We start from the raw sequence: 26,458 nt of genomic DNA, 5'->3' as shown, positions 1-26,458 counted from the left end.
TTCTTAGTCAGATTAAACAGTGTTCTCATCTATGAAGTCATGACATATACTACAGCTTCTGTAATTCAGCAGGTTTTTATCTATAAATTGTTTAACCCATCCTTAAGGGTCTCAGAATTTGAGTAAAAATATTTTTTTCACTTACGAAGTCCAGTGCTTGAGATCTTGGTTTATGTAGAACGTGGCCTTAACAAATCCAATTCCCTAAACATCCCCAGACCCCTGTCCTTTCCTCAGTGCTCTCACACCGTCCCTGACATGTGGGTTGTGTTCATGCTGGTTTTAAGAGCTTGCATGGTTGTGGGTGCAGCTATATGTTTCCTGTGTCCCCTGACTGCATGGGTTGCCTTCAGGGCTGCTGACCATTTTCATCACCCCCTCTGATCTTAATGAGCAGGCACAGAATTTCAGTTAGATCCCTTTTGTGGAGAAGGGCTTTATTTTTCATCTGTAACTAGAGATTATCAAGGCCAGTTACGAGATTGAACTTCTTATACTGAGAGTCAAAGTCTTTTTCAAGTTCAGCTGGATAGATCCTTGAGGCCATTAGAGGTTGTTTCTGTGGAAGTCTTGGTTCTGGAAGAAGAAGTGAAAGAGGAAATGCTTGGTGATTTCTGTACTTACAAGGAGGTCTCAGGAAGCATACATTTACCTAAGTTCACTTACATCTGCAGGATTTTGTGTGCTGTTTCCTGAACATGCTTATGAACTATCTCCAAACATCTAGATTTTTTTTTCCTGTTTTAGGTAATTATAGACTGTGCATGAGCTGTCTTCTGATTTCTTCTTTGATAAATAATTTGACCTGCGTAACTCTGTCACTAGATGATATCTTAAAAACTCAGTGTTTTTTTTTTCTCTCATTAAAAAAACAAAAACAAAACCTTAATTCTCCAGAATATTGGAGATCAAAAAAAAGAAGTTAATCTTGAGAGTGGAACAGTATTGCAGCAGTCCTTTTTCATAGACTCATAGACTTGTTCAGGTTGGAAAAGACCTCTTAGAATAGTCTAGTCTTGCTGTTTCCACCATGCCCACTCCCAGCAAAGTCTCCCTGCCAGGAGAGGTACATCCTTGCCCCAACAATGCTTTCTCAGGTCCTTACTTTCAATTTTTTCTTAATGTTTTTCTGATCACTCTTGTAGGTGGATTGTTTGTTTGAAAGGCTTTTTCCCATAATTTGCCCCTGTTTATATTTATATTTTTTTCAAATAGTCTGAACTATCAAGAGGAATTCAAGAGTAAGGCTGAAAGTTGTGTGCTGAGCATTTTTTGGTGTGCTTGGAATTAATTTTTAGCAAAGACACTATTCTGTAAAGACGGAGAAGTGGAAATGGTGTATCTGTTAGAACTGACTCTCACCTTCTCTAAATATCAGAACAATGCTAAGCAGGGTGTTATGTACCATGCAGTGGCTGTTAACAGTGGTACAGAATTATAGCATTTGAAATAGATTGGCAGATCATTTGTTTGAATGTGTTTCAATACTAAGCCAGCTCTGAAGTTAGATCAAGATGTAAATAACACTACAGGAGCTTTGGGTCTGGTGCCTTTCTTCTAATTTTCATCTGGTTAAAATGTCAAGGAGATGGCACAGTAAGCTTCTCTGCAGTGCAAACTTTTCTGAGCAGGTCAGGCCCATCTGGTGCTTGTCTCTTCCATAGGTTCATAGGTTCATAAGGTTGGAAAGGACCTACAAGATCATCTAGTCCAACCATCCTCCTATCACCATCCTCACCCACTGAACTACTAAATCAATACTAAACCTTCCATAAATGAAGAGAAAGAAAAATATCTTAACTCAAGCTTGTTAGTGGTGTTACCCTGGAAAAAAACCCAACAACAACAAACCACCCCATGATTGATACCTCTGACCCTTGGATGTGGTGGGAATTTGCATGGTAAGACTGATGCTTGTCTGTGCAGAGACACGGATTTCTTGTCTGCTGGCTTTGCAAGTCCAAGAAGAGTCTGGGAATCAGCACAGACGCTTCTGGTCTCCTGCTTAGGAAAATGGGTGTGCTCATCAAACACTAAGATTTAGCTAACCAGCATGCAGATGTGTGTGAGATCCTCCTGGAGGGAGGGCGTAAGATAACAAATGGCTTTTAATTAAGTTGTGTATATCCAGGAAAGCATGTTCCTGGAATGCATTTTGGCTTCAGTGCTGTGATGATGGGCTGTGATGTGATGCAAAGACAGCAGAAAAAGAAGAAAAAAAAAAAGAGGAAAAAAAAGATTGTTTTGAAGTAATTCATATGTGTCTTCAGCTTGAGAAAATTAGTTCTGGAAAATCCCAGGTAGGTGCTCAGCTGAAGACACAGCATCACAGGAGCGTAGCAAGAAAGTAAACCTTGCTGCTTGAGTAAATTTTCTAGTGTAGCTATAATTATCAGTGTAACTATGATGTTTTAATCTCTTCTCATTTAGGTAAACTCATTATCAGATTGTAGTTTGTGATTTTTTGAAGGAGGTCTTTTATGCTCTCTGTCGAAAGGGCGTGTGTTGAAATACCAGTGTTGCAGCCTAGTAGTTTGACCTGTAAGAACTCATACAGATCAGTCTCAGAGGCAAAACTATTCAGTTTTGTGTCTTGGAGTTTTAGTTTCCTTAGAGGATTTTTCCTGATTCTTAAGGGGTGGGGTGGAACACCAACTGTGTGGATGGCAATTACCAAGGGAGTCTGTCAGCAACCTTAGAACAAGAGGGCTTTTGTAACAGCCTGCACCCATTTGCTTACGTTCTCCCAGTTCGCAGAATGCTGTTCTATCTTTGTGAAATCATGCTGAAGGACTTGTAAAAAATATGCTCTCCTGTGTTTCTTCTCAGTCTGAGGGGCAGCAGGAAGTCTTTCTTTCATAGCCCTGCGTGCCCATCCTGCTGGGGTAGTTTCTCAGACTGATGCTGTTAAATAGATGGCAGTGTAAGTGAGAAGGAGTTCGGGTTTTGCTTATCCTTTGGTTAATATTTTTTAATTACTTTTCTATTATCTGTATTCTTGGCTCTTCTTCCACAATGGGGAGCTGGGCTATGTTTGAGGAAGGGAAGGAGGATCACAGGACGGCTGAGGTTGGCAGAGCCCTTAGGGGCCACCCAGAGCAGGGTGCCCAGGCCCACATCCAGGCGGCTGCTGGAGATCCCCAAGGAGGAGACCCCACAGCCTCTGTGCAGCCTGTGCCACTGCTCCATCACCTGCACAGCACAGGAGTGCTCCTGGTGTTTAGAGGGAGCTCCTGCGTGCCAGTTTGTGCCCAGGGCCTCCCGTCCTGGCTCTGAGCACCGCTGACAGGAGGCTGGACATGTCCTCTGTGCATTCTTCCTTTAAGGTGTTTAAGGGCATTGATGAGATCTGCCTGAGCTTCCTCTTCTCCAGACTCAACTATCCCAGCTCTCTCTCCTCACAGGAGAAGTGTTCCAGTCCCTTCAGCTTTTTGATGGTTGATTGGACTCTTTCCAGTATATCTTTGTCTCTCTTGTACCGTTTCTTGGAGCCCAGAAATGTTGCTCCAGCTGTGGCCATGGTGTTCCAGGTGCAGCTTCAGTGGTGCTGGTGAGGGGAGACCTTGCCATTTCTATCCATTAAATGACAGCTCCCTTTTGCATAGATAAATGCAGTAGTTTTCAGCATGTAATAGGCAAACATTATTTCACTCTGGTTTTTGGAGGTGTGGTGGAGCAGTGTTTTTGTGGCCATTCGCCTGTCCAGTGTGACAGTGTGGGGCTGTGCATACATCTGTCCCACAGATGTGAGGCCCAGTGGAGTTGTGTGAGTGGGAGTTTGTTTTGGTCATGAACCTAAAGGGAGGAGAAGTTTCGAGTTGGAAGAAGCCCCTCAGTTAAATATCCCAGGTAAAGTGTGTCGGTTTTTATTTTAGCTGAAGCTTGATATATAGGTCCTCAGAAAAAAAAGCTAAAATAATATTTGCTTGCGGTATTCTAACTTCTTAGCAATTCTCTCTTGTTTCCTCCAGGCTGAAACTGTTGAGAGTTCAACTTCCTCACTGGACTTGTGCCCAGATAGGGAATTTTTTTTTTGCATTGGCTTATTTATCAAAGGGAATGCCTGCCTGTCATTTAAGAATAACTGCATTGGCTGTGGAGGAGCTGTGCTGAGTGTGTGCAGCTGTTGGGCAAGCGTTCCAGGGCAGCTCAGCCAGTGAGCACTCCTGTCAGTCCTGTCCTTCGTCATTTTCCAACAGAGATTGCAAGTTGCACAACATGTGCACTGCTTATTTATTTATTTTCATGAAAACTTACCTGCTCAGGCTGCTCCAAGCAAAGCTGGAGCTGTGGTTTCAAGAAGCAGAAGGGCTGCAGACCTGTCTGACAGTGGCTGTTAGAAATTGTTGGTGAACTCGCTCTGTATGTGGTTTGTTGGTTTTGCAGTGACAGCTTGGGCGTGCTGGTTGGTCTCTGAGGGCAGGTGACTTACCAGTTCTGAGTGTTTCCTTCCCTTTGCTTTGGTTTTTGCTTTTACTGTTTGTTGTATTTGGTGGTTTCTTCATTTATTTATTTTTAACTTCAGATTGATGTTGCTGGCCTCGTGGTTATGTTTGAGGGCAGTCCTTTTTTCTGTGAATTTGATGTCAATGTTTCCTCTGTTTTTGGCATGACAGGGAGGAAGAGAAGCATTTCTGAAGTCATAAAGTAAGGAGGAGCTTCTTAGTCCTAACATTCATTTTAAACTTGCACCTGAAACCAACTGGGTTTTGGTATGACTGTGCCCCCTTCCATTATGGTGTCTAGGATATGTCCTTCTCCAAGGGAAACTGCTAGTTTCCCACAGTATAAATGATTCCTTGCTCTTTGTAGTATTTGTTTTCTGTTTGTGTAGTTAGATGTATATATATAAAGAAAAAACAATCACAGGTACGTGTATGCGTGTATATATAATGTGTGTATGTACTTTTTTTAACCACAGGTGCAAAATGACTGCTCAAGTAACACTGGAGGATGCCTTGTCCAATGTGGATCTCCTGGAAGAATTACCATTGCCAGATCAGCAACCGTGTATTGAACCCCCGCCATCATCTCTGCTTTACCAGGTCTGCTGCCATTTTAGAAGAAAGATAGTGCAGTTCTTTTGTAAGGATATGTACTCTCGAAAAGCAAACAAAACAAAAGCGTTCATATTTACAATATACAGAAATTATTTTTCTTACCAAGATTTTGATTGTGTATTTTGTTTTCTCTGCAGCCGAACTTCAACACTAACTTTGAGGACAGAAATGCCTTTGTCACTGGCATTGCGAGATACATTGAGCAAGCTACAGTCCACTCTAGCATGGTAAGTCAGTGTTCAGGTGGATACTTTTCTGCTGTCTGGAATAAAAGGAGAATAATGTGTCATTTTGCATTTCATTGTAAGAATTGTGGTCACAGAAAAGAGGTTGCCTACATTTCCAGGAGGCAGTAACACGTGAAAGTGTGTGGCATTTCTTTTTTTGCATACAGTTTCTAGTAGTTTTAAAATTGCCTTTTTACTTGATTAACCAGTATTGTTCAAAAGTTTCTTGCTTTCTCTGTGCATTTTTTCCAGTATTCAGAGATGAGTTAGTTTTGTTGACAGCTTTCTGCTGTAACTTGAACGGAAAATAACCTTTTGTCCTCTCAAATTACCACTACTTCTCTATCGGTTCAATGGTGGTGAGGGAGTTTTGTTGGCTTCCTCACTGTATGATGTATACGTTGGTTGTTTAGCGGCATGCTTTTGTGTAAGATCTTTTGTGGTTTTTAAGTTACACAGTGAAAGATAAGGCTTCTTACTCATCACTCTGTCTCTGCTGGTGGTATTGCTGTTGTGGGATGCAAAGAAGCTTGCAGATTGCAAACACTGTTCCATTCTGAACTTCTGTGCGTTTTTGAAAAATGAGAAGTAATAAGTCTTGTTATTCTGGATCCATTTTACAAACTGTGGAATCCGCAGATTGCATGTGACTGAAAATTACCTCAGTTTACATCAATCTGCTTTTAAAATTACCTGGCAAGTTCTTAACCATTTTGATTGTTTTGATTACCTGCAGTCCCCTGGTGATACAGATTTTCTCAGAATTGGGTTGAATGTTATAACATGATTGAGAGTAGATAAAATATTTCAGCAGTTGCCCAAGCTGAGCTTCTGTATCTGATCAACTGTTACGTTTCTTTCATGGTACAAACAGCACTGATGCATGCAGTGTCAGCTGCTCCTATGTATTACAGTAATGTTACTTCACATACATGCAGTAAGATGCATCATTTAGCTTGCAGTACACATTTGCACCTATACTTTCTGAAAAGAAAAATAGTTTTCTTTGGAACGATGGCAGAGAAGTGAATTTAACTCCTTTGTTTTACAGTGCCTTGTTATTACTGAGTGTCTCTCTTACAGAATGAAATGTTAGAAGAGGGCCAGGATTATGCTGTCATGTTATATACATGGAGGAGCTGCTCAAGAGCCATTCCCCAGGTAAAGGGTCAAAATAAAACCCTCATGCAACACATGGACTTCTGTCTTGTTTTGTTTACAGATTTAGTAACGAGTTTTGACATTAAGTTTGTTTTAAGTGTGTGTTTTCTTTTCTGAAAGAGTGGTCAGGCACTGGAATGGCCTGCCTAGAGAGGTGGTTGAGGCACCATCCCTAGCGCTGTTCAAGAAGCGTCTAGATGAGGTGCTAAAGGACTTAATTTAGTAGTTGGGTAGAGATAGTGATAGGAGGATGGTTGGACTAGATGATCTTATAGGTCCTTTCCAACCTTATGAACTTATGAACTTATGAACTTATGTGTGAATATGTGTCTGGGAATGGTTATACAGGGACGGGATGGGAAGAATGTTAAGATGCATCTAGAAACTGAACAAAATTAAAATTATCAATTCACAACACCTTGCAAATATTTTTATGTGGAAGTGCAAAGAATACAGATAATAGAGGAAAAAATAATGTTTTTAAACTCATATGAATCGAAGAAGAATGGTATAATTTACTAAAGCCAACAATTGATGCCTTAAATTTATATTGTCAAGATGACAATGCATTTACCAGCTTGTCATTTGGGATCTTAGTTTCTGAGGGAAATTTCTTATCAGGGCAAAAGCTGTAAGTGTAATGGTCTCTCTAATTGTCTTCAGGTTAAGTGCAACGAGCAGCCTAACAGAGTAGAAATTTACGAGAAAACTGTGGAAGTTCTGGAGCCAGAAGTCACAAAACTGATGAATTTTATGTATTTCCAGGTAAAAGAAATAGAAATTAAAAATTTGTTAGCAAGTTTTTAGGCTTATTCTGTATGCTTAATATTATATGCTCAGGTATTCAACCTAATCATTATACTTCGGGAGAAGAAAAGTTGCATATAGTATTTCTGATTGTGACAGGCAGGTTCTGTGGATAAAATTGCTTGTGACACATGTAGTGCACAGAGGTGAAGCTGGAAAGGCTTTGCTCATGTGTGGTTGGCCTCACACGCCTTAAATGTTTTTCTGCTTTGGTGGTACTTTCATTAGGCCTTGTAGGTGCACCAAAGTGGACTGTTGTGACTGTAGAAGAGCTCACTTAAAGGGGAAGACAGAAAGGTATCAGACCTCCAGTTGTGTGATAAATCTTTCTTGGAAACATCACAGCTTTTTCTCTCTTGACTCTTCTCCCTTTTGTTTTCTGATAGAGAAATGCAATTGAACGGTTTTGTGGGGAGGTGAGACGCTTGTGCCACGCGGAGAGGAGAAAAGACTTTGTCTCTGAAGCATATCTGATCACACTGGGCAAATTTATCAACATGTTTGCAGTACTGGATGAGCTGAAAAATATGAAGTGCAGCGTGAAGAACGACCATTCAGCCTACAAGAGGTAAGCTCTTAAGGGCAAATCAGGACTTACGCTGTGGGGAAACAGAGCTCCCACAAGATGGCAGCAGCAGCTCCTTTTTGAGGCGGCTTTTTCTGCATTTACTGCAGCTGAACTGTCGACTACTTCAACTTTCTTTACGCTGCTCTTCCAGCAACAAAAGATTCTTCTGTCTTTTAAGGCAAAACTGGCAAGTATTACTATCCTCACGTTCACTACATGTGTTGAATATGCATGGCTCAGGACTGCTTTTATTTTCAAGTTTCAGAGAAAGCTGACTTCTTGTGCTACTTCAGATTTTTGCATCCAGTTTTGATGCTTGTAGCTCAAAGCTGTTCTTGCAGTATTTCAGCATTGCTATTAAGAGGTTGTCAAAAAAAGGGTGGGATACCAACAGCTGAGTTTTGTGCTTAAACAGCCAGGTGGTAGCAGGCAACTTTTTCTGGACACAGAGATAGATCAGCAGGGGAGGGCAGCCTTCATGCCAGCTCTAGCATCTGCAGTCTTTCATTCAGAGAAGCATTCAGACAGTGACTTGGGTCTACAGAGGCTGCATCAGTTGAGAAATACACCAAATAATTTTTAATTTGGTTTCAACTGGTCTTTTAGCTGAGGTGCAGTGGGAGATTTGGGATTGGAAAAGTTTGTTCAGGATAAATTATGCCTGTATATCTCTTACAGATACAGAACTTAGGCCTTTCTTTTCAGGTGTTTTCTTGAAAAGCCTTCTCTCTTTTCCAAAATAGGATCTAGATTTTTAGATATAGGATCTATGCTTTGTAGATTGCATAGCCTGTGTTTGGCTAACATGTTTTCATGAAGCTGTGACAAGAGAGGACTGGCCTTGCGTCAAATTCTCTTTCTGCTTGATTCAGGAGCTTGAAGATGGGCGATGCACTAAGGTCAGCAACCTTTTACAAGCAACAAGTGGTGTTGCCATTGTACTGATTGTACTGACAGTTACAGGTTTGCTGATGTCTTAGAGGTCCACAGGGTACCTCGTAGATACGGAGATGAATGTGTTTCTGTTGAGAAGAGCAGTGCCATCAAAGGGAAATACAGTTTGTTTTTTTTTATTTCATTTGCAAAGAGCTGCTCAGTTCCTACGGAAAATGGCAGATCCTCAGTCCATACAGGAGTCCCAGAATCTCTCCATGTTCCTTGCTAACCACAACAAGATAACACAAGTAAGCTTTAATTGTCATTTTCTAAAGTACTGAATGCTTAAAAACCTTTAGAAGAAAACGCTTTCTGTCTGGTGGTTGCTGCTGATCCTGTGGAACTGTAACTTATTGACTAACGTCCTTTTCTCTTTTTTTTTTTCAGTCATTACAGCAGCAGTTGGAGGTGATTGTTGGCTATGAAGAGCTGCTTGCAGACATTGTAAATTTGTGTGTAGACTACTATGAAAACAAAATGTATCTAACACCCAGTGAGAAACATATGCTTTTGAAAGTAAGTTTCTTCTCAGTACAAACTTAAAGAAAGGTTGAAGGAGTACAAAGATGCTTGAATTCCTGTTGGTTTTTTGTTTCCTTTTGCCAGGACCATGTGAACCAACTAACTCAAATATTGCTCTTTCTTTTTTATTCTCCAGTGTCCGTCTTTCTTGTATTTTAAGCACTTAAGAAAATTTCGAATCCATTTTTTTTTCTTCAGAAACTGAAATAAGTCTAACCAAACTGCAGCCTTGTTAGGAAATTAATTCTGTGGAACAGTGTTTCTATGAAGTATTTCAACAAAAAAAAAAAAAGAAATTTTTGTTCTAGATACATGGCATATTTATGTAAAAGGCTTCTGGAGGTGATACTGTTTATCAAAGTTTTGAGGAAACAAGTGGCTTAAAATTAGGATTAGTAACCAGAATCATAGAATCATGGAATTGCTCAGGTTGGAAATGACCTTCAAGATTACCAAGTCCAACCATAACCAAACGATACTACCCCAGCTTTAACAACCCACAGCTAAATCATGTCCCTGAGCACCACACCCAAATGGATTTCAAACACTATCAGCGTTGGTGACTCAGCCACCTCCCTGGGGAGCCTATTCCAGTGCTTAACAACACTTTCTGTAAAAATGTTTTTCCTGATATCCAACCTAAACCTCCCCTGGCACAACTTGAGGCCATTTCCCCTCGTCCTGTCACCAATGAGAAGAGACCAACCTCAGTCTGACTGCGGTCTACCTTTCAGATGAAGAGAACAGTAAGGTCTCCCTCTCCCCTCAGTCTCCTCTTCCCCAGACTAAACAGCCCCACATCCTTCAGTCTCTCCTCATAGGGCATATTCTCCAGGCCCTTCACAGCCTTCTTGCCATTCTTTGGTCCTGCTCCAGCACCTCAATGTCCTTTCTGTACTTAGGTGCCCAGAACTGAACACAGTACTCAAAGTGGGGTCTCACCAGTGCTGAGTACAGGGGAGGACTACTTCCCTAGCCCTGCTTACCACCCCATTCCTGATACAGACCACAATGCCATTGGCCTTCTTGGCCACCTGGGCACACTGCTGGCTCGTGTTCAGCCAACTGTCCATCAGCACACCAAGGTCCCTTTCTGTCTGGCAGCTTTCCAGCTACTCCTTCCCAAGCCTGTAGGGCTGCCTGTGGTTGTGACCAAAATGCAGGAAAAAATGATTTGGAATAAGTACATTTAATAAAAGATTGACAGGCAATGTGAAGTTGGTTGATATTACCTACTGTGTATCTTGCTGTGAAAGAAAAGGTGCAGAGTAAATACTGAATGTTTGTCTCATGACAAATATTTTCAGCATGTTTTTTCAGTCCTGAGGTCTTTTTGCTGAGAGGTTTGTTTTCTTTTTTTTTCTAGGTTATGGGCTTTGGATTGTACCTGATGGATGGAAGTGTCAGTAACATCTACAAGTTGGATGCAAAAAAGAGGATAAACTTAGCCAAGATTGACAAATTCTTTAAGGTTGGTTAAGTGGAGCATTTCCTAATATGTAATGTAGAAGGTAATTCCCCTTGCACTTTAAATATAAACCCAGATTTATATAATTAAATGAAAAGATCACTTTGGTCTATCATTGGGTAAACAGTGGTTTCCTTTCACTAAGATGCATATTTCCTTGATTTATTCCGTGTACAGCAGCTGCAGGTTGTCCCTCTCTTTGGTGATATGCAGATTGAACTTGCAAGGTACATCAAGACGAGTGCCCATTATGAGGAAAATAAATCCAGGTAAGGGGGAGAAGAATTCAGAGAGGGGAGTATATGGGCTGGGGAAGGTCAGACAGACCTGTAAAGTTTAATTTCATAATCACCTGATAATCTGTGCTAATTACTTTAATAGGATTTTTCACCGTGGTTCATTTTTTGGTGTGGGTATTTCACTATTGATGTACTTCACATAATAGATGCAATGGAAAGGACAGGTTATTTAAAAGTCTTTCTGTGCTGCTGAGCTATTTCTCTTGCATCAGTGGCATTACTTTTCACCTGGGTTGGAAGATATAAAATTTATCTCACACTAATGTAATTTTTATTTTTTCCTTTAAATATGAAACTTTCTTTAAAAGAAATGAAGGATTGTACTAAGCAAGGTGAGCAGTAGTGCATGTGTATATTGTACATGGAGCAGAAACTTAGCTCGTGTCCCTCTTGTTTTTGTTTTGTTAGGAGTACAGCAGCAAAATGGCTGGAAAATGCAGCTGTTTTTCATAAGTGGTTCCATGGTTTATGGTTATTGCTTTATTTTAGTGAATATCCCTGTGCTCCTCTGAGACCTTCCCTCCGTGCAGTTATGTGAATTTAGAATGTAGTGCTTTGCATTTTAATTCCTGCAGAAAAAAATATGTAACTTGCATGTAATTGCTAAGAGAAAATCAATAAGTAGCAAGCCTACTGAGCTACTAAAAATATGAGGCTGCTTAACACAGTATTTGGTAGCATGTATTTTGTGTCTCTCTTGATAACATGTTAATAGCCTTTAGTAATAACTGTTCTTATTCTTGGACTGTACTATAAGCTCTTGGTAGTTAAACGTGCGTAAAGAAAAACAAGCTGAAAGGAGCTGAACGTCTTATGGCCTATACTTGCCCCTCGGTCCTGTCCCTATGTGTATGCTTTAAAAGAGAGATGGCAGTTTGTATTTCACAGCAGCAGCAAAGTAAAAGAGGAAAGAAAAAGCTTCAGCTGGCTGAGAAGGAAGATATAAGGAAAATAAGAAGTCACGCGTTTTTGTTCTTCCTTTTTTAGTTCCAGCCGTACTCTTTATTGCCGCAACTGATGGAAGGTTTTTTTTTTTGTCTTCTGCGACAGATGGACGTGCACGTCTTCCAGCAGCAGTCCCCAGTACAATATATGTGAGCAGATGATCCAAATCAGAGAGGACCATATGCGTTTCATATCAGAGCTGGCTCGCTACAGCAACAGTGAGGTGTGGGGGATTAGAGCTATTTGCGCAAATTGTACATCAGCGGCTGGCACGTAGTGTAGAACATCTAAGAAGCAGGCAAACCTCAGGCTAGGTACAGGATAAAGACCTGAGTCGAAAGAAGCTGGCTGCAAGGCTAGGCTGGTACCCGTTCTCTGCACCATATTTGTGCTATTTAAGTTTTAAGTATTAACCTCTGATGTATCGTACAAACTGCAGTCTTCTGTTTATCTACGTATCCCAGGCAGTTTTGGCTTGTCTCTTTGGGAATAGGTTTTCTAACCTTTACTCTAGATGTGTGCTCATAACACTGGGAATGAAGTTGGAAAGTAAAATCAAGTGCACGTGAGAATATAATATGCAATCAGTGTCTTGAGGTTGTCTGCAGTGATGTTTTGGTGATACGGAGTCCTGGTGGTTTCTGTCTCTTGGCCAAAGTCTGTGAAATGTAACGGGATAATTCTCTAGAAGAAAAAGCTGATGTTAATGTATTGTGCCCAAGTCTTGATATCGACGCTGTTTAATGCTTAACAAGATATTTAGAAATGGGACTATAGGTGCAGTACACAAGGTATTTCAATTTTTTGTTTGTTTGCTTAAAAACATTGTAGGTGGTGACTGGTTCTGGCCGACAGGAAGCTCAAAAAACAGATGCGGAGTATAGGAAGCTCTTTGATCTTTCTCTCCAAGGCTTGCAGCTTCTCTCCCAGTGGAGTGCACACGTCATGGAAGTGGTATGTTTTCTGAGGAAGGGAAGCACATGAAAAAGAAATTGGACAGGCTTTGCTTTAACAGAACAAAAGAACGCATGTTACGTACCCTTCCCTGACTTCTCTTTTCCTTCACTCCTCCTTCTGCTTCAGACTGTTCAGGTGGAAACTGGCACCTCAGCTCTCAAAGTCAGGAGCAATCTTGCTGCTTTGAATATCCACTAGCATGTACCTTCTCATGTGCTACATTTAACTTCTTACATTTAGTGGATATGTGTTCACCTGTGAGCCATGACCAGGTGCTTTTCTGTTTCTCTTGGCACCTTTTTATAGACTAAGACTTCATTCATTTTCCCATATTTGTTGTTTAAAATAATACTGTTATAGATATGCTTACCAACATGTAAGAAGTGATAAAGCATGTTGAGTTGGCCATGGTTAGAAGTTGGCACTTAGTAAATTGAAGTATGGGGGTCTTAACTGTACGCAGAAAGATGGAAAGGCTCCCATTAGCCAGTGAGAGAAGACAAGGAAGACCTTTAGTTGTGTTTGGAAGGTAAATGTAGGGAATGTAAAATTTGAGATGAGGGAGAGGAAGTAGCCTGCAGAGTTGTTTGTATCTTAATAACTGACTGTAAAAGCACGTGCTAATTAGAAATACAGCTATTTGTGTGTTTTTTTTCCAATCAGAAACTGCTTAATGCAGAAACTGAAGAAGAGACTGTGGGAATACTTCTTATATCCCAGACTCTTACTTAAATAAAATTTGTGTCTTACCTACAGCAAAGCACAACCTAGAAGGGGTTGAAACAGGGGATATATTATATGAGAGAAGACAGATTTGATCCTGCTTTGTTGTAGCTCTGTGGAAATCTCTCATTTTTACCTCTGTGTTAATACTCCCAGTCCACAGAGGTTGTTATTGATTTTATTTATTTATTTATTACCTCTTATTTCTGCCTGTTTTGGATCCATGCTTTTCTTTGTCTTTCTGATGTGTATGGATTCCCTTAAGTGCTTGTCACATAAGTTCATCTGCCTTCCTACTGAGATTTTCTTCTGGCGTGGAGTATCTCACTTACTGATCTGTTTCCTGAATTCACTCAGTATCCTTTACCTTTTTACATACATCATGTTCAGGCAAAAAGTTTCAGCGTATGTTTGATGGCCAACTGAACCTAGTGAACTTAATATTTCCAGAGTACTTTAGGAGTTTTGCCAGTGTCCTCTTTACAACTGTTGGATTGCAGGCTGTGATACATTCACTTCAGGTAAATTTCTGCTAATAAACTAGGTGAACTTATATTGCTCTGGAATCTAGCATGCATGCAAAGAAATTAACCACAACAAAGTATTTGTTGAAGTCATAACTTTTAACTAGATGTACACTAGTGGATATTAGGTTAACCTACACTGCTTAGGGACATTCTGAGCTGTGTTGGCAGTGGTTGAAAAGGCAGTGTTTAAGAAGTGCATGCTGTGCAGATATTACTGTCACAGATGTTTCCACACCTGTAAGCCTCATAAATACTGAAAAACCTACATAGCTTTCCAGTTGTCTTTTCAATTTTTAATGTGGCCAACTTGGAAGCTCCATGTTTTGTGTGTGTGATAGATTTTAATGTTTTGTTATGCTCTTATTTCCCTCTGTTTCTCATGGTTGAAGTGGACGAGAGCCATTTTTCCTGCTCTCGCTAAAACATACTTCAAAGTGCATTCCTTGAGTGTGAATTTATTGTTGAGGTAGTACAAGATATCTCTCTTTCAAGAAGAAAGTCTGTTAGACAAATTATCGAGTTGGCATTTCTGTTTCAGAGTTGGTGCAGGTTTTGAGGATAGTACCGAATATTTTTCAGGTGTTCTTGAAAGCATCAGAGTATTTTATAAGCATATTATTTGTGTTCAGATACATTCTGTTTATCAGACCTTCTTTATTTCTGTCATTCTTCTCCCTATTCCACTTTGTGAACCGCAGTATTCATGGAAGCTGGTACACCCAACTGACAAGTACTCTAATAAAGATTGTCCTGACAATGCAGAAGAGTATGAAAGAGCAACAAGATACAATTACACTAGCGAGGAGAAGTTTGCTTTGGTTGAGGTAAGAAATTTTCCTTTTTCTTTTTAGACAGCGATTTTCCAAAGATTAATTCCTTACAAGAGAGAGAACATTCTCTGTAAGCATTTGCTATGCCTAGTGCAAAAAGATGGCATGTCTGCGTTGACTCTGAAAGTGCATGTTTTGCTCCATTCCAAATGCAGAAGGGGTACAGGAAAACTAGCCTCTTCAGAGTGACTTTCTCCTTTACCTCTTTGAGCTTGTTAATTCTCCTTCTTTTCTATATTTAAAAAAAAAAAAAGACTGTTTGTCTGAACAAATATACAAACAAAATTAAAAAAAACAACAATTTTTTTTCCAGGTGATTGCCATGATCAAAGGTCTTCAGGTGCTGATGGGAAGAATGGAAAGTGTTTTCAATCATGCCATTCGCCATACCATTTATGCAGCTCTGCAGGACTTTGCCCAGGTCACACTTAGGGAGCCATTAAGACAAGCAATTAAAAAGAAGAAAAATGTCATTCAGAGGTAATGTTCTTTTCATCTCTCCCTGTATTCTTTTCTCCGAGTCTTATTAAATTTGATGCAGGTTGCAGTTGATAATTTTGCCTCTTGAATCTGTGCTCCCTTGGTTGTCTGTATGGTATTTGGAGTTAGCTTGGCTCATTGTAAGTTGGGAGTCTGAAAACTTCAAATCTTTAGTCAAAAATGGATGGCTGCCAGTATGGATAAGGTAGGGGTCTGGGTTGTCTTGAGCTTCTCAGCACTACCTTGGGATTTCTTCTTATAGGATTGCCTGTAGTTTGTTTTCTTTTTAAGGCAAGATAAGTACCGTAATATTTAAATCAAGACTAGTATTTTTATTTTAAAGAAAAGTGTTGCTGTCCTCCTTTCCAGAACACTGTTGCAGAGATTCTGGGTGCTTGCATGCATACAAGTCTGAAGTAGTGTGAATTGTGTCCAGTGTTTTGCAGGCCATCAGAAAGACAGTCTGTGACTGGGAAGCAGGTCATGAGCCATTCAATGACCCAGCTCTAAGGGGAGAAAAAGACCCCAAAAGTGGCTTTGATATCAAAGTCCCACGGCGTGCGGTGGGACCCTCCAGTACTCAGGTATTTTCCCATCTAATGGTTGTGATGTTTGTCAATGATTATTGCATGTCATATTTTCTCTCTGGCCTAAACTACTTTAAAGTGCAGTTTTCCTTGGGAATGTTCAAAATCTACTTAGCTTAGATTTGTATTTACAAAATGATGTATGTATTAACCAGATGGTCACTCTGGGTTGCTGCCACTTTTTATTCAGAGGTGTGATTTTTCCACGTGTTCCATCTCTGTAATCGGACTCACTTCAAAGAAGTATTTTTGCCTTGGGCTCCTAATATTTTAATATAATATTTTGGAATGATTTGAATTATTTCTTAACTGTTTCCATTTTAGACTCCCTCTGATGTGGCTGGTAGATTTTTTCTTTCCATTAAATTGCACAAATTACATGATCTTAAATTACGGTTTTAAATTATCTTTAGAATTTTAATATGAAATATGGGAGACTATTTGAATCTTGACAAGACCCCTCATCTTGTTCAGTAATCGATAAAGAAACTGCTCCCTAAAATCTGTATAATATTGTGCTATTGTTTGAGGTATTTCAAGTGCTTTTTCTGTGGTAGTCATCAAAATCCCATACCCCGACATTGGCTGTGTTTTCTCCATGTGATTTCCTGTTTTATTTTATTTGTAAATGTGTTTGGAGAGTGTGTGGCATGGGTATTCACAGCCCAACTGAGAAAAAGAGACACTGAGCACTTTGGGTGAAAAACTGAATGCCACCGTAGTTTCTAAATCAGATGTTTTATATGCATCTGTGGGGAAGAGAGCACATGTGGTTAACAATCTTGGGTAATAAAAGATTGTGTACGTTTTACTGAGATGATTCTAATGAAGATTTTGTTCTGATTTCTAATTTTCGGAGGGAAAAAGAATCAACTTGAAAATATCTATATATGTATTTCCACCAGTGTGTTTCTCTGTGCTTGAGGGCTTTGTTTCAGTGGCAACTACAGGCTTGTTAGAGCACGTGGTTCTGTTGTCTTTTCTGCTCTTGGGGTGGCACGCTTGTTTGTCTTCTGCTGAGGGGAGGAGGTCAAACCTATCAACTTTAGCTACTTCTCTCTCAATCTCCTGCAGTTCTAAAATGGTTATTTATGAATTGGATGTGCTTGGAAATCTTTGTGAGATAACTCCCAGAAGCGAGTGGCTAAGGACCTGGCTCTGGGTCTGCTGAGGTGAATGGTGATATTTCCATTTGCCTCAGGGAGCATCGGGTGCCAAGGATTATTCTGAAGGAAGAAACCATTCTTTTTTAAAGTGTATTACTTCCCTTCGCACGCTTACTACGCTGCTTTTTCATTTTTAACAAACTAACACGATTTCTCTGCTTCTGTTTCCCCTTCCTTATTTACACGTGTGTTTTTATTAACGGATTCTCTCTCCCCTGCCTTGCCCCTGTCTGTTGGTTTTTAGCTCTACATGGTTCGCACTATGACAGAGTCCTTAAACTCTGCTGAGCTGTTGAAGCAGCTCAAGGCTCTGGGACTGGAAAAGCTATTGCATATGACACACAAGTTTCTGAGGCAGTCCTACATCTATCCGCCTCTGTTAAACTTTGGTGGTAAGACGTTACTTATTACTTCTACTTTTGTGGTGATGTGATCTGTTCCACTGCAAACGGTCTGCTGCTCAGTGTCAGTGCAGGCCCCTTGGCATGGGTAGGCATTGTGCTGCTGGGTAGGCTAGTGCTGTGTCCCTTCCTCTTGCCTGAAGACTTTTGCCCACACAGTGCCAGTTTTCAATTTGAAGTGGAGCAGTCGTTTACTGATAGTATTTCTCAGTGTTGCTCAACTAATGTGCCGTGTGTATTTTCCTTTTTTCCCCCCTTCCACCACAATTGTTTCCTTTAATGATACAGCTTTACATGGTGAGAACTATGTTAGAGTCCCTCATTGCTGACAAAAGTGGTTCCAAGAAAACCTTGAGAAGTAGCCTTGAGGGGCCCACCATATTGGACATAGAAAAATTCCATCGCGAGTCTTTCTTCTACACTCATTTGATAAATTTCAGTGGTAAGATATGGAGATGATCAGTGTCCAGCTTAGCATGTCCTAACACCTCTAACACAACCTGGGAAATGTTTCCGATTGCCTAAGCCAACTTACCATTATTTCATTGATCAAAAACCTTGCTCTGCCCAAACATTTTCTGAGATGTGATGTTCACTATTGTGTTAGCTTTATTTTGACTTGTTGCACATTCATTTTTAATGGGTCAAATTTCACATTGTTACCTCGTTTTTTGTTTTTGTTTTTAATGTATTCATGCAAACAAGGCACAGATAAGTCTTTGCACATTGAAATTTTATAAAATGAAGTTGTTCTTGTGTTCTGTTTGGGGTGTTCTTTTTTTTTTCTTTTATGCACAGAGGAAACAGATTCTCTGTTGTGGTAAATTTGATGTCGTTTCACCACTCTTACTATTCAGTTAATTGTAATCGGAAACATGCTGTCCTAAAGAATTCACCTACTGACATTAAATGTGCTTAGTCTTTGTCATCACCATGCTGTGTTGTCTTCCATTTTGGTTTTGTTACTGGACTCCTTTACCCTCAAAGAAGGGGGAGCCTGTTAATTTCAGGTATGCTGCTGCTGGTGAGCAGCACTTCCATCGGTGGAAGATTTTAATGTAAAAAATTCATTTTTGCTTTGGCTGTCAAGCCTTCTGCAAGTGAAGGCTTGTGCTGAGTGTTTACTGGAGAGGTGGGAAAATGTGTATCTGTGTCCCTGACAGTGACCTTTGAAACTTTTTGTTTTAATCATGTGTCTGTATGTCACTTCCTGCCCATCTGATCAACAGAGATGTGTCCTCCAGAGGGATGGGTAGTACTACTGGTCTCAGTAGCATTGTCCCCTTCACCAGCTACTTCCCAAGTTCAGTGCACAGCTGAGGAGCAGGCTCTAAACGTGAAATTAAACTGGAAACACCCCCCACATTTAACTGGTAGTCTGATCCACTTTCACAGTATTTTCTGTAATGAGGTACCTCTTTGTGGGCTGACTTGGAGTTCAGAACTGTTTCAAAATGTCATGAGCTCTGCATTTTTAATTGAGTTTACACGTTTGGCCTGTGTATGACTCAATGCCTGCTTTCACTTGTTTCACATTGCATCATCAGAATCACGGTTGTATTGTTCTTGATGTACTTCTGTAAGAAGTGTAATTCTGCCTTGTTTATCCCAAAAGAAACCCTGCAGCAATGCTGTGATCTGTCCCAGCTGTGGTTCAGGGAATTCTTCTTAGAGCTGACCATGGGAAGAAGAATCCAATTTCCCATTGAGATGTCCATGCCTTGGATTCTGACGGACCATATTTTGGAGACCAAAGAGGCATCGATGATGGAGTAAGACCTACTTGTTCTCTTCCACTGTTTGATTATTCTTAATAATTGCCACTCTGTATTATAATGTTACTGCTTTAATTAATTTTAAAAAGCAGTCACTGAGAAGGTATTCTAAACTTCCATACCATTTTTCTCTTCTCTTTGCTTACTTCCGTAAGTCACAATGTTCTTCTTTGAACTGAATGAAATATTAAAATTTCATGCAAAAGTAATTGCAGCAGATAAATACGTCATTCCCTGGATCAGTTCTCCCAGGCTTATTTTGCAGTAGACTGTTTTAATAATTCATTATATGAAGAAAAAATGTACCTGGAAAGCAAGTTTCAGACAGTGGTCTTACCTATAAAAATTATTAAACTAACAAAAGTCTTCCTTAAATGAGCAAGTGTGAATCTTTTATATAAAATGTTTACATGATGCACTTGTGGATCACAATATTCACAGGCTTAAAGTGTGCTGACTTAACCATGTATCTCTGCAGACATGTAACTTTTGTTTTTAAATACTTTTTCTTTCAGGTATGTACTGTATTCTTTGGACCTTTATAATGACAGTGCTCATTATGCGCTTACTAAATTTAAGAAGCAGTTCCTCTATGATGAGATTGAGGCAGAGGTAAAGCAACCCTTACCTACAGGAGAAAAGTAGTCTGTGTGTTAATGTGGAAACTAAGTTAAAGGATGGGACTGATTGCGAGAGATTCATAGCAGTTGGAGATAAGGAACAAGTTGAGAAGACAAAATATGGTTGACTGATTTGCTGATACGTTGCAAGGAAGTGTGTAGATCTTTATTTATTTATTTTAATCCCTTCACGTTAGTGCTGAAGGCTGAATAGTATCTACTCTTGTGCAGGGAACTATAGAAATGTTAACTCTTTTACTTCCATTTGCTAAGTGGTGGAAAGTTTTGGTTAAGTTCCTCTCTTTTAATACTAAGTAGCCATAAATGCACTTTTTTTTTTAATTTTTCCTTAGGTGAACCTGTGTTTTGACCAGTTTGTCTACAAGCTGGCAGACCAAATATTTGCATACTACAAGGCAATGGCCGGCAGGTAGATATTTCAGTAGCAAGAACTTTTATTCATGCATTTCTGCTCGGGTTTGCTGTCTGCTATACTTTAAACACTTTCTTCTTTTCTTGATAGTCTGCTTTTGGATAAACGATTGCGTTCAGAGTGTAAGAATCAGGGAGCAACCATTCAGTTGCTGCAGTCCAACCGCTATGAGACGCTGCTCAAACAAAGACACGTCCAAGTGAGTTAACTCATGCTCTTATATTTACATTGATTGCCAATTTTCCAGCGGTGTTGATTTCTGTAGATATGCAGAACTATTTCTGTGCTTTCTGTACTGCTTTGCAAGTGGAAGAAGTGACATTTGAGGAGTGGCTGAGGGAGCTGGGATTGTTCAGTCTTGAGAAGAGGAGGCACAGCGGAGACCTTACATAACTACCTGAAGGGAGGTTGTAGTGAGCTGGGGGTCAACCTCTTCTCATGTGTAACTAGTGATAGGACAAGAGGGAATGGCTTCAAGGTGCACCGGGGAGATTCAAGTTGGACAATAGGAAGTGCTACTTCTCCAAGAGAGTGGTCAGGTACTGGAATGGGCTGCCCAGGGAGGTGGCGGAGTCATTGACCCTGGAGGTATTGAAGGAATATTTAGCCATAGGGACATGTTGAGGGACATGGTTTAGTGAGAATGATTGGTGATAGGTGGATGGTTGGACTGGATGATCTTGTAGGTCTTTTCCAACCTCAGTGATTCTATGATTCTGTGATTTGAGATAAGCTTTTTTTGCCTGTAGGAGGAATAAACTAACAAAAACCTTAGAAGATCCTATTTTAATGCAAGTGTCTGTTACAGTTAAGCAAATGCAAACCAAATAGGAGAAATGTTGTGTAGTAATGTTGTCTTCCTGATAACATCTTTCATCATTTTTTTAATAATGTGTTGTTGGCACAATGTATTCGAGGCATTAAATAGTGATATATAGACAGATAGATATAAATACATATTTATGTATTTAGGTAGGTATTACTTCTTTTTGTGGGAAATTAGATGTAAAATGTAGCACCTCATTTATTCACGGGTTTATAAATGCTATCCATATACTTTTTTCCTGTGTATTTGGAATGTGAATTCACTATTTAAAAGTCTGTTAATCTGTGGAACCTCGTAGTCCTTGTACAGCTTGTGTGATTTGACATTCAGTTCAAAACTTAATGGCATTTTTTCCTTAGCTTCTTGGTAGGTCAATAGACCTGAACCGATTGATCACACAACGAATTTCAGCAGCTATGTATAGATCAATGGAGCTGGCTATTGGTCGATTTGAAAGTGAGGATTTGACTTCCATTGTGGTGAGTGTTCCACCTTTTCATCTTAGTTTTCTTTTTTTTTTCTTTTTTCCTTTTCTCAGTAAAAGTGTGTGTTCCTTTTTTAAGGGCAGAAGCAAATAAAACAGAATTCTCAAGTTTTGCTGGAAGCCCTCTAGGTGTTTGCTCAGGGATTAACTACGCAGTCACTCCTGGAGAGAGGGGAAGAGGCTGATTTATGAATGGGCAGACTTGTTTTATCCCAAACATTGGCTGAATGTATGTAAGAAGGAATGAATTGCCTTATACGTAAACTGCAGACCAAAACAAAACAGTACTGTGCCCAGTAGAAGCAAAGGGAGTTTGTTTAGTCAGCCAGCTTGTCTTCTGTAGCATGACACAATCAAGGTGAACTTTTTTTGTGTAGGAATGAGATGTGGCATGTGGAAGGAGAACATCTGAGCAATACTCAAGTGTCTTTTTGAGTTGGTTTCCTGATGAAAATGTTAATGAACAATTTTTATTGCCATACAGTGTGAATTTGACAAGTTAATATTCAGTCACAAATGCCAGCTATAAGCTATGTTTTGTTCTGCTGGAATGAAAAGAATAACAAGTTGTGTTATTTAACAAGAAAGTTTGCCATCCATCTTGTCGCAATGTGTTTGTTTTTTCACCTATGAGATTTTGACATGCAGTTAACTCACCCATTTTCACATCATTCTTTACTGAGGATAAATAAAATTCGAGGGCCATGAGATGGGCAGGAGTCAGCTTTTTCATGACTTCTCAGTGCATAATGTTATAACATATGAATTACTTAAATGTAGTTTTCTCACTGGCTAAGTGAACATACAGAAACCACTGGTGATTCTTACGTTGTAGGTTCCTACTCCTCTTCAAGGTAGAAATTGACAGGGTTAAGTTGCCATTCACTTCCCTTGCAATCTTCCTGTTTTTTCCCCCTTTCTTTGGTTTTACATAGAGTCATTTCTGCTGAAAGCTGCTTGGTTTCCTCCACAAGAAACTCACACTAATAGCTTAACTGGTAAATAATTTCTGCTGTTTTTCAAGCTAAATAAGTTAAATGAAGGCAATTAAAAGATTGAGCATTTCTGCTGTCAGATCAGACTCAGTGCTGTTGTAGCCATCATAGTGGTTCCGTTTGCAGTTAACTGTCATTCTCAAGTTTCAAAACGTTTTTAAAAGTGGAGCAATTGAATCAGATAGCACTGTATGGGAGCATGACTGCACAGCCAAAAGAAGCCCCATCTCCATTGGCTATTTCTTCATGTGTAATTATACAACTTCAAGCATTGCTATGTGGTGGTTTTTGGAATGAGAGGTTGTGTTCTCTGTTTTGATTTTATTTATTTATTTTGATTTTATTTTTTTGCATGTACTGGTTAAAGTCCATGCTGTGACTTGCCTTGCAATTGCTAGACCAGGTCTGGTCATCAATATGTGTAGTGCCCTGCTCCCTAAACACTAGTGTTTCAGTGTCTGGTGTCAAAGGTGGATTGTTTTTGTTGTATTCTGTGTAGAAGACAGCGTCAGAAACCATAGTTGGAACTTTCTTGTCAAGAGAAGAAACGTTCTGAAAGGCAGTGCCCATGTGTAGTTACAGTCCACAGCTAGTGATTGATTCTGTAGATACCTTCACTCCATTTGTAATTGTCTCATCTTTCATTGCCTCTTGGGAAGCTCTTTACCTGACTAAACCACGGGAAGGATTTATGATAAATCTGGTATTATCCCTAGCAGTACTACTACAAAAGTTCAGTCACCAGTTGCTCTACTCAGCAGAAATAACTTTGTGGTTGTTTGTAGTGTAGGAAATGCAGAAGCTGTTTCTTGACCTGTTTCTGACATTTTAAGTGTTTGAATCCATGCCCATGTCTGTGGTTGAGGCACCTGGCAGCAGCACACACAGATTATACCCTCAGTGCCTCAGAGGGTTTGGTGGGATACAGCCACAGAGCAGTCTTGGGAACACAGATTTCTTCCAGCTTTATCATTACATTAAGAGTAATGGAAAAGGAAAGGAATTGGCCGTCCATTTTTTGATCGAGGTTATATATGTACTTTGTTGAGGTTCTCTACTTTGTTAAATTAACTGCTTGCTTTCTCTTCTCTTGATTTTATTTTATTTTAATTTTTGTAGGAGCTGGATGGCTTGATAGAAATCAACAAAATGACTCACAAACTTCTGAGCAGGTACATGACCTTGGACAGCTTCGACGCCATGTTCAGGGAAGCCAATCACAACGTGTCAGCCCCTTACGGACGAATCACTCTTCATGTATTTTGGGAGCTCAATTACGATTTCCTTCCAAACTACTGCTACAACGGATCCACTAACAGGTTGGCATGGTGGCCTTTTGGCTGCAGTTCTCTCGCTCTCCTGCAACTTCTCTCACAGCAAATGCTAACAAAATCCATCTCCGCTCATTTTGTGTATTTTTCATTGCTAATGCTATTCTTGAAAAGAGGTAAAATGAGTCATTTTACTAAGTAGCGTCAAATGTATGAAAGACTGTTATTAGTCCACAGTAGAAATAGAATTTGGTTGCTGAGGTGACATTTTATGACTTAGCTGTGATATGCTGAAAACAAAGCGTGTCCAAAAATACTGCTCCATGCATGTCAGAAAGACATTTGGTAAACAGGATCCTCTGCTGTGCGGTGACGAAAGCAAAATTATAGTCCTTGTTTCCGTGTTGATAAGAAGAAAAAAGGAAGAGTTCAGTGCTCGCTGAATAAGGTTTTGTCTGCCTTGCTGTCCTCCATGCTTCTGGAACATGTGGCTGTTTCATGTCCAGTGGCTGTCTTACTGAGCCTTCATTAGCCAGGGAGTCTTGCAGTCAGTGTGTGTCTTTTTAGGTCATTCAGAGAAGCTGTGAATTGCATTTCTTGCCGTTTCCTTCTCTCAGGTGGTTAGTGCTGCATTTAAAAGTTTGTCTTCTCTGATGGTGAGCTTTTCTTGTTCTACCAGATTGAAGCACTGCGAAGAGTCAGTAAAGCAATATGAATACTGAGCTGTGAGAGGAGGAGAAGCCTGTTCTCCTCTTTCACCCTCCTTTGGAGTGCTTTCTCTGTCTGACATATTGTTGATGGTTCTGTTGTGGTTTAGAGCCAAGATTCTGTCTGGTTGTGTTGTAGTTTTAGCCAAAAAGCTTTTGTTGCGCGAATCTGCACAGCGGTGTTGAGTGTATTTCTGGGGAAGCTACTGTGCATGTTGATGTGTCTGGAGATCAGCACTGGAATGTTCAGTGTGATGTGTTAAGAGTCACATAAGAATAATATTATAAGAAAATCTTGATGAAAGGGTGATATTTCACGTGGCAGCTTTAATACAAGATGTTCAGTAGCTCTTGGAGTGTGTTACGCTCTGTTCATTTTGGCTGTAAAGACCATGGTACCAATAGGACAGATGCTTGTCTATTTAAAACTGCATAAATTGAGTTAGGCTGATCCTCAGGCTGGTTGGGTCGTTAATTCAGGATAATTAATTCAAGAGATACTTAAAGGAGGCAGATCTGTTTTCATCACAGAGTAGCTCTGGTTTCAGGGGAAAACAGGAGTACGATGAGAATGAATGTTACACACACAGTAAGGTGCCCAGTGGTGTTTTTGGTAGTAGGGGGAACAGGTAATTTCCAGCCCTTTTACAATTCTCAACCACAGCCATTATTTCTGTTACTGCCTTGCTGTTAGTATGAGCTTTGGATTGATGAATTGTCTGTGTACTGAACTTAGCACAAGTAATTATGTGCATCAGATACATGGGTACCAGCGACAAGCTCTGTGTGAGCTGGCAGTTTCAAGTCTTGATGGGTAATGAAAGTATGTGTAAGCGTACTTCCTCACATAAGCAGATTATGCCCCTTTGAACTTCTGAAGGATTTTAATGCTATCTTGATTTTGGAACGGAAATTCTGTATCAATTTCTTTTTGGGCTAAGTCCAACTATTATTTTAACCACATCAAACCGAGGACCAGTGAATTTTGAAAGAACTCTGATATTTCCTTTGTGATATTCAGGCATTTGCTGTTTGAGAAGATTAAAACATAGCATCTTTGTTCCAATCCAGTGTCTAAAGCTAAATAGCATAGCATGCTTTGCGTTTTTCGGCAGCCTGGAGAAGGGGTCAAGATTGATTAGCACTGTCACACAAATGCTTTTAAGATATGGTGTGCCATATAACTTCATGCACACGTTCTTGACATTCGTGTTCAGGAAGGGTACATTGGATCTAGTGTTCCTGAAGAGAAGAGGTGTAGGGGCTGTGCTTTGATCTGGTAGGCCGGAGGTTGACAAGATCCCTATCCATTAGACAGGAAAGTCCAGAGGAACACTTTATGAGGAGGGAAGGAGGGATTACTGTGAGTTGAAGCTCAGAAAGCTTATGAATCAGGTTGTCTGATCTGATGCCTGTGGTTGCAAGGAAGCAGACTCATTAAACACAGTGAGGGTGATGGAGCACTGGCACAGACTGCACAGAGAGGTGGTGGAGTCTCCTTCTCTGGAAGACGTTCAAGGCCTACCTGTGCAACCTGGGCTAGGGAGCTGCTTTGGCAGGGGGGTTGGACTCGATCTCTAGAGGTCCCTTCCAACCCCTACAGTTCTGTGATTCTGTTCTCCTTTTCAGATTTCTCCTTATGTTCTTAAATAGGTGATGACGGTTGGTTGTAAAGTGCTCACC

General features: G+C 40.1%; 1 protein-coding gene across 2 annotated transcripts in view; it reads left to right on the top strand.

The window, feature by feature from the left end:
• CYFIP1 (cytoplasmic FMR1 interacting protein 1) overlaps positions 1-26,458 on the top strand; it is a 59,528-nt gene that overhangs the window by 5,359 nt on the left and 27,711 nt on the right. Inside the window, exons 2-22 of one of the 2 annotated variants that reach the window (XM_065741229.1) lie at positions 4,922-5,045; positions 5,198-5,287; positions 6,371-6,448; positions 7,112-7,213; positions 7,642-7,823; positions 8,911-9,007; positions 9,147-9,275; positions 10,648-10,752; positions 10,930-11,018; positions 12,099-12,216; positions 12,825-12,947; positions 14,899-15,024; positions 15,344-15,510; positions 15,947-16,094; positions 17,953-18,106; positions 19,280-19,436; positions 19,955-20,051; positions 20,413-20,489; positions 20,583-20,691; positions 21,678-21,797; positions 23,917-24,116. In XM_065741229.1, the coding sequence (XP_065597301.1) occupies positions 4,929-5,045; positions 5,198-5,287; positions 6,371-6,448; positions 7,112-7,213; positions 7,642-7,823; positions 8,911-9,007; positions 9,147-9,275; positions 10,648-10,752; positions 10,930-11,018; positions 12,099-12,216; positions 12,825-12,947; positions 14,899-15,024; positions 15,344-15,510; positions 15,947-16,094; positions 17,953-18,106; positions 19,280-19,436; positions 19,955-20,051; positions 20,413-20,489; positions 20,583-20,691; positions 21,678-21,797; positions 23,917-24,116 (2,585 nt within the window). In that variant the 5' untranslated portion in view covers positions 4,922-4,928. Of the gene's footprint in view, positions 1-4,921; positions 5,046-5,197; positions 5,288-6,370; positions 6,449-7,111; positions 7,214-7,641; positions 7,824-8,910; positions 9,008-9,146; positions 9,276-10,647; positions 10,753-10,926; positions 11,019-12,098; positions 12,217-12,824; positions 12,948-14,898; positions 15,025-15,343; positions 15,511-15,946; positions 16,095-17,952; positions 18,107-19,279; positions 19,437-19,954; positions 20,052-20,412; positions 20,490-20,582; positions 20,692-21,677; positions 21,798-23,916; positions 24,117-26,458 lie in introns of both variants that reach the window. The other variant, XM_065741228.1, reaches the window with a different exon arrangement.

The sequence above is a fragment of the Cyrtonyx montezumae genome, unplaced genomic scaffold (genome assembly GCF_038088225.1).
Source record: "Cyrtonyx montezumae isolate F1298 unplaced genomic scaffold, pur_monq_1.0 scaffold_3, whole genome shotgun sequence".
In the NCBI taxonomy this organism is placed as follows: domain Eukaryota; kingdom Metazoa; phylum Chordata; class Aves; order Galliformes; family Odontophoridae; genus Cyrtonyx; species Cyrtonyx montezumae.
This window is presented reverse-complemented; position numbering and strand designations above follow the sequence as displayed.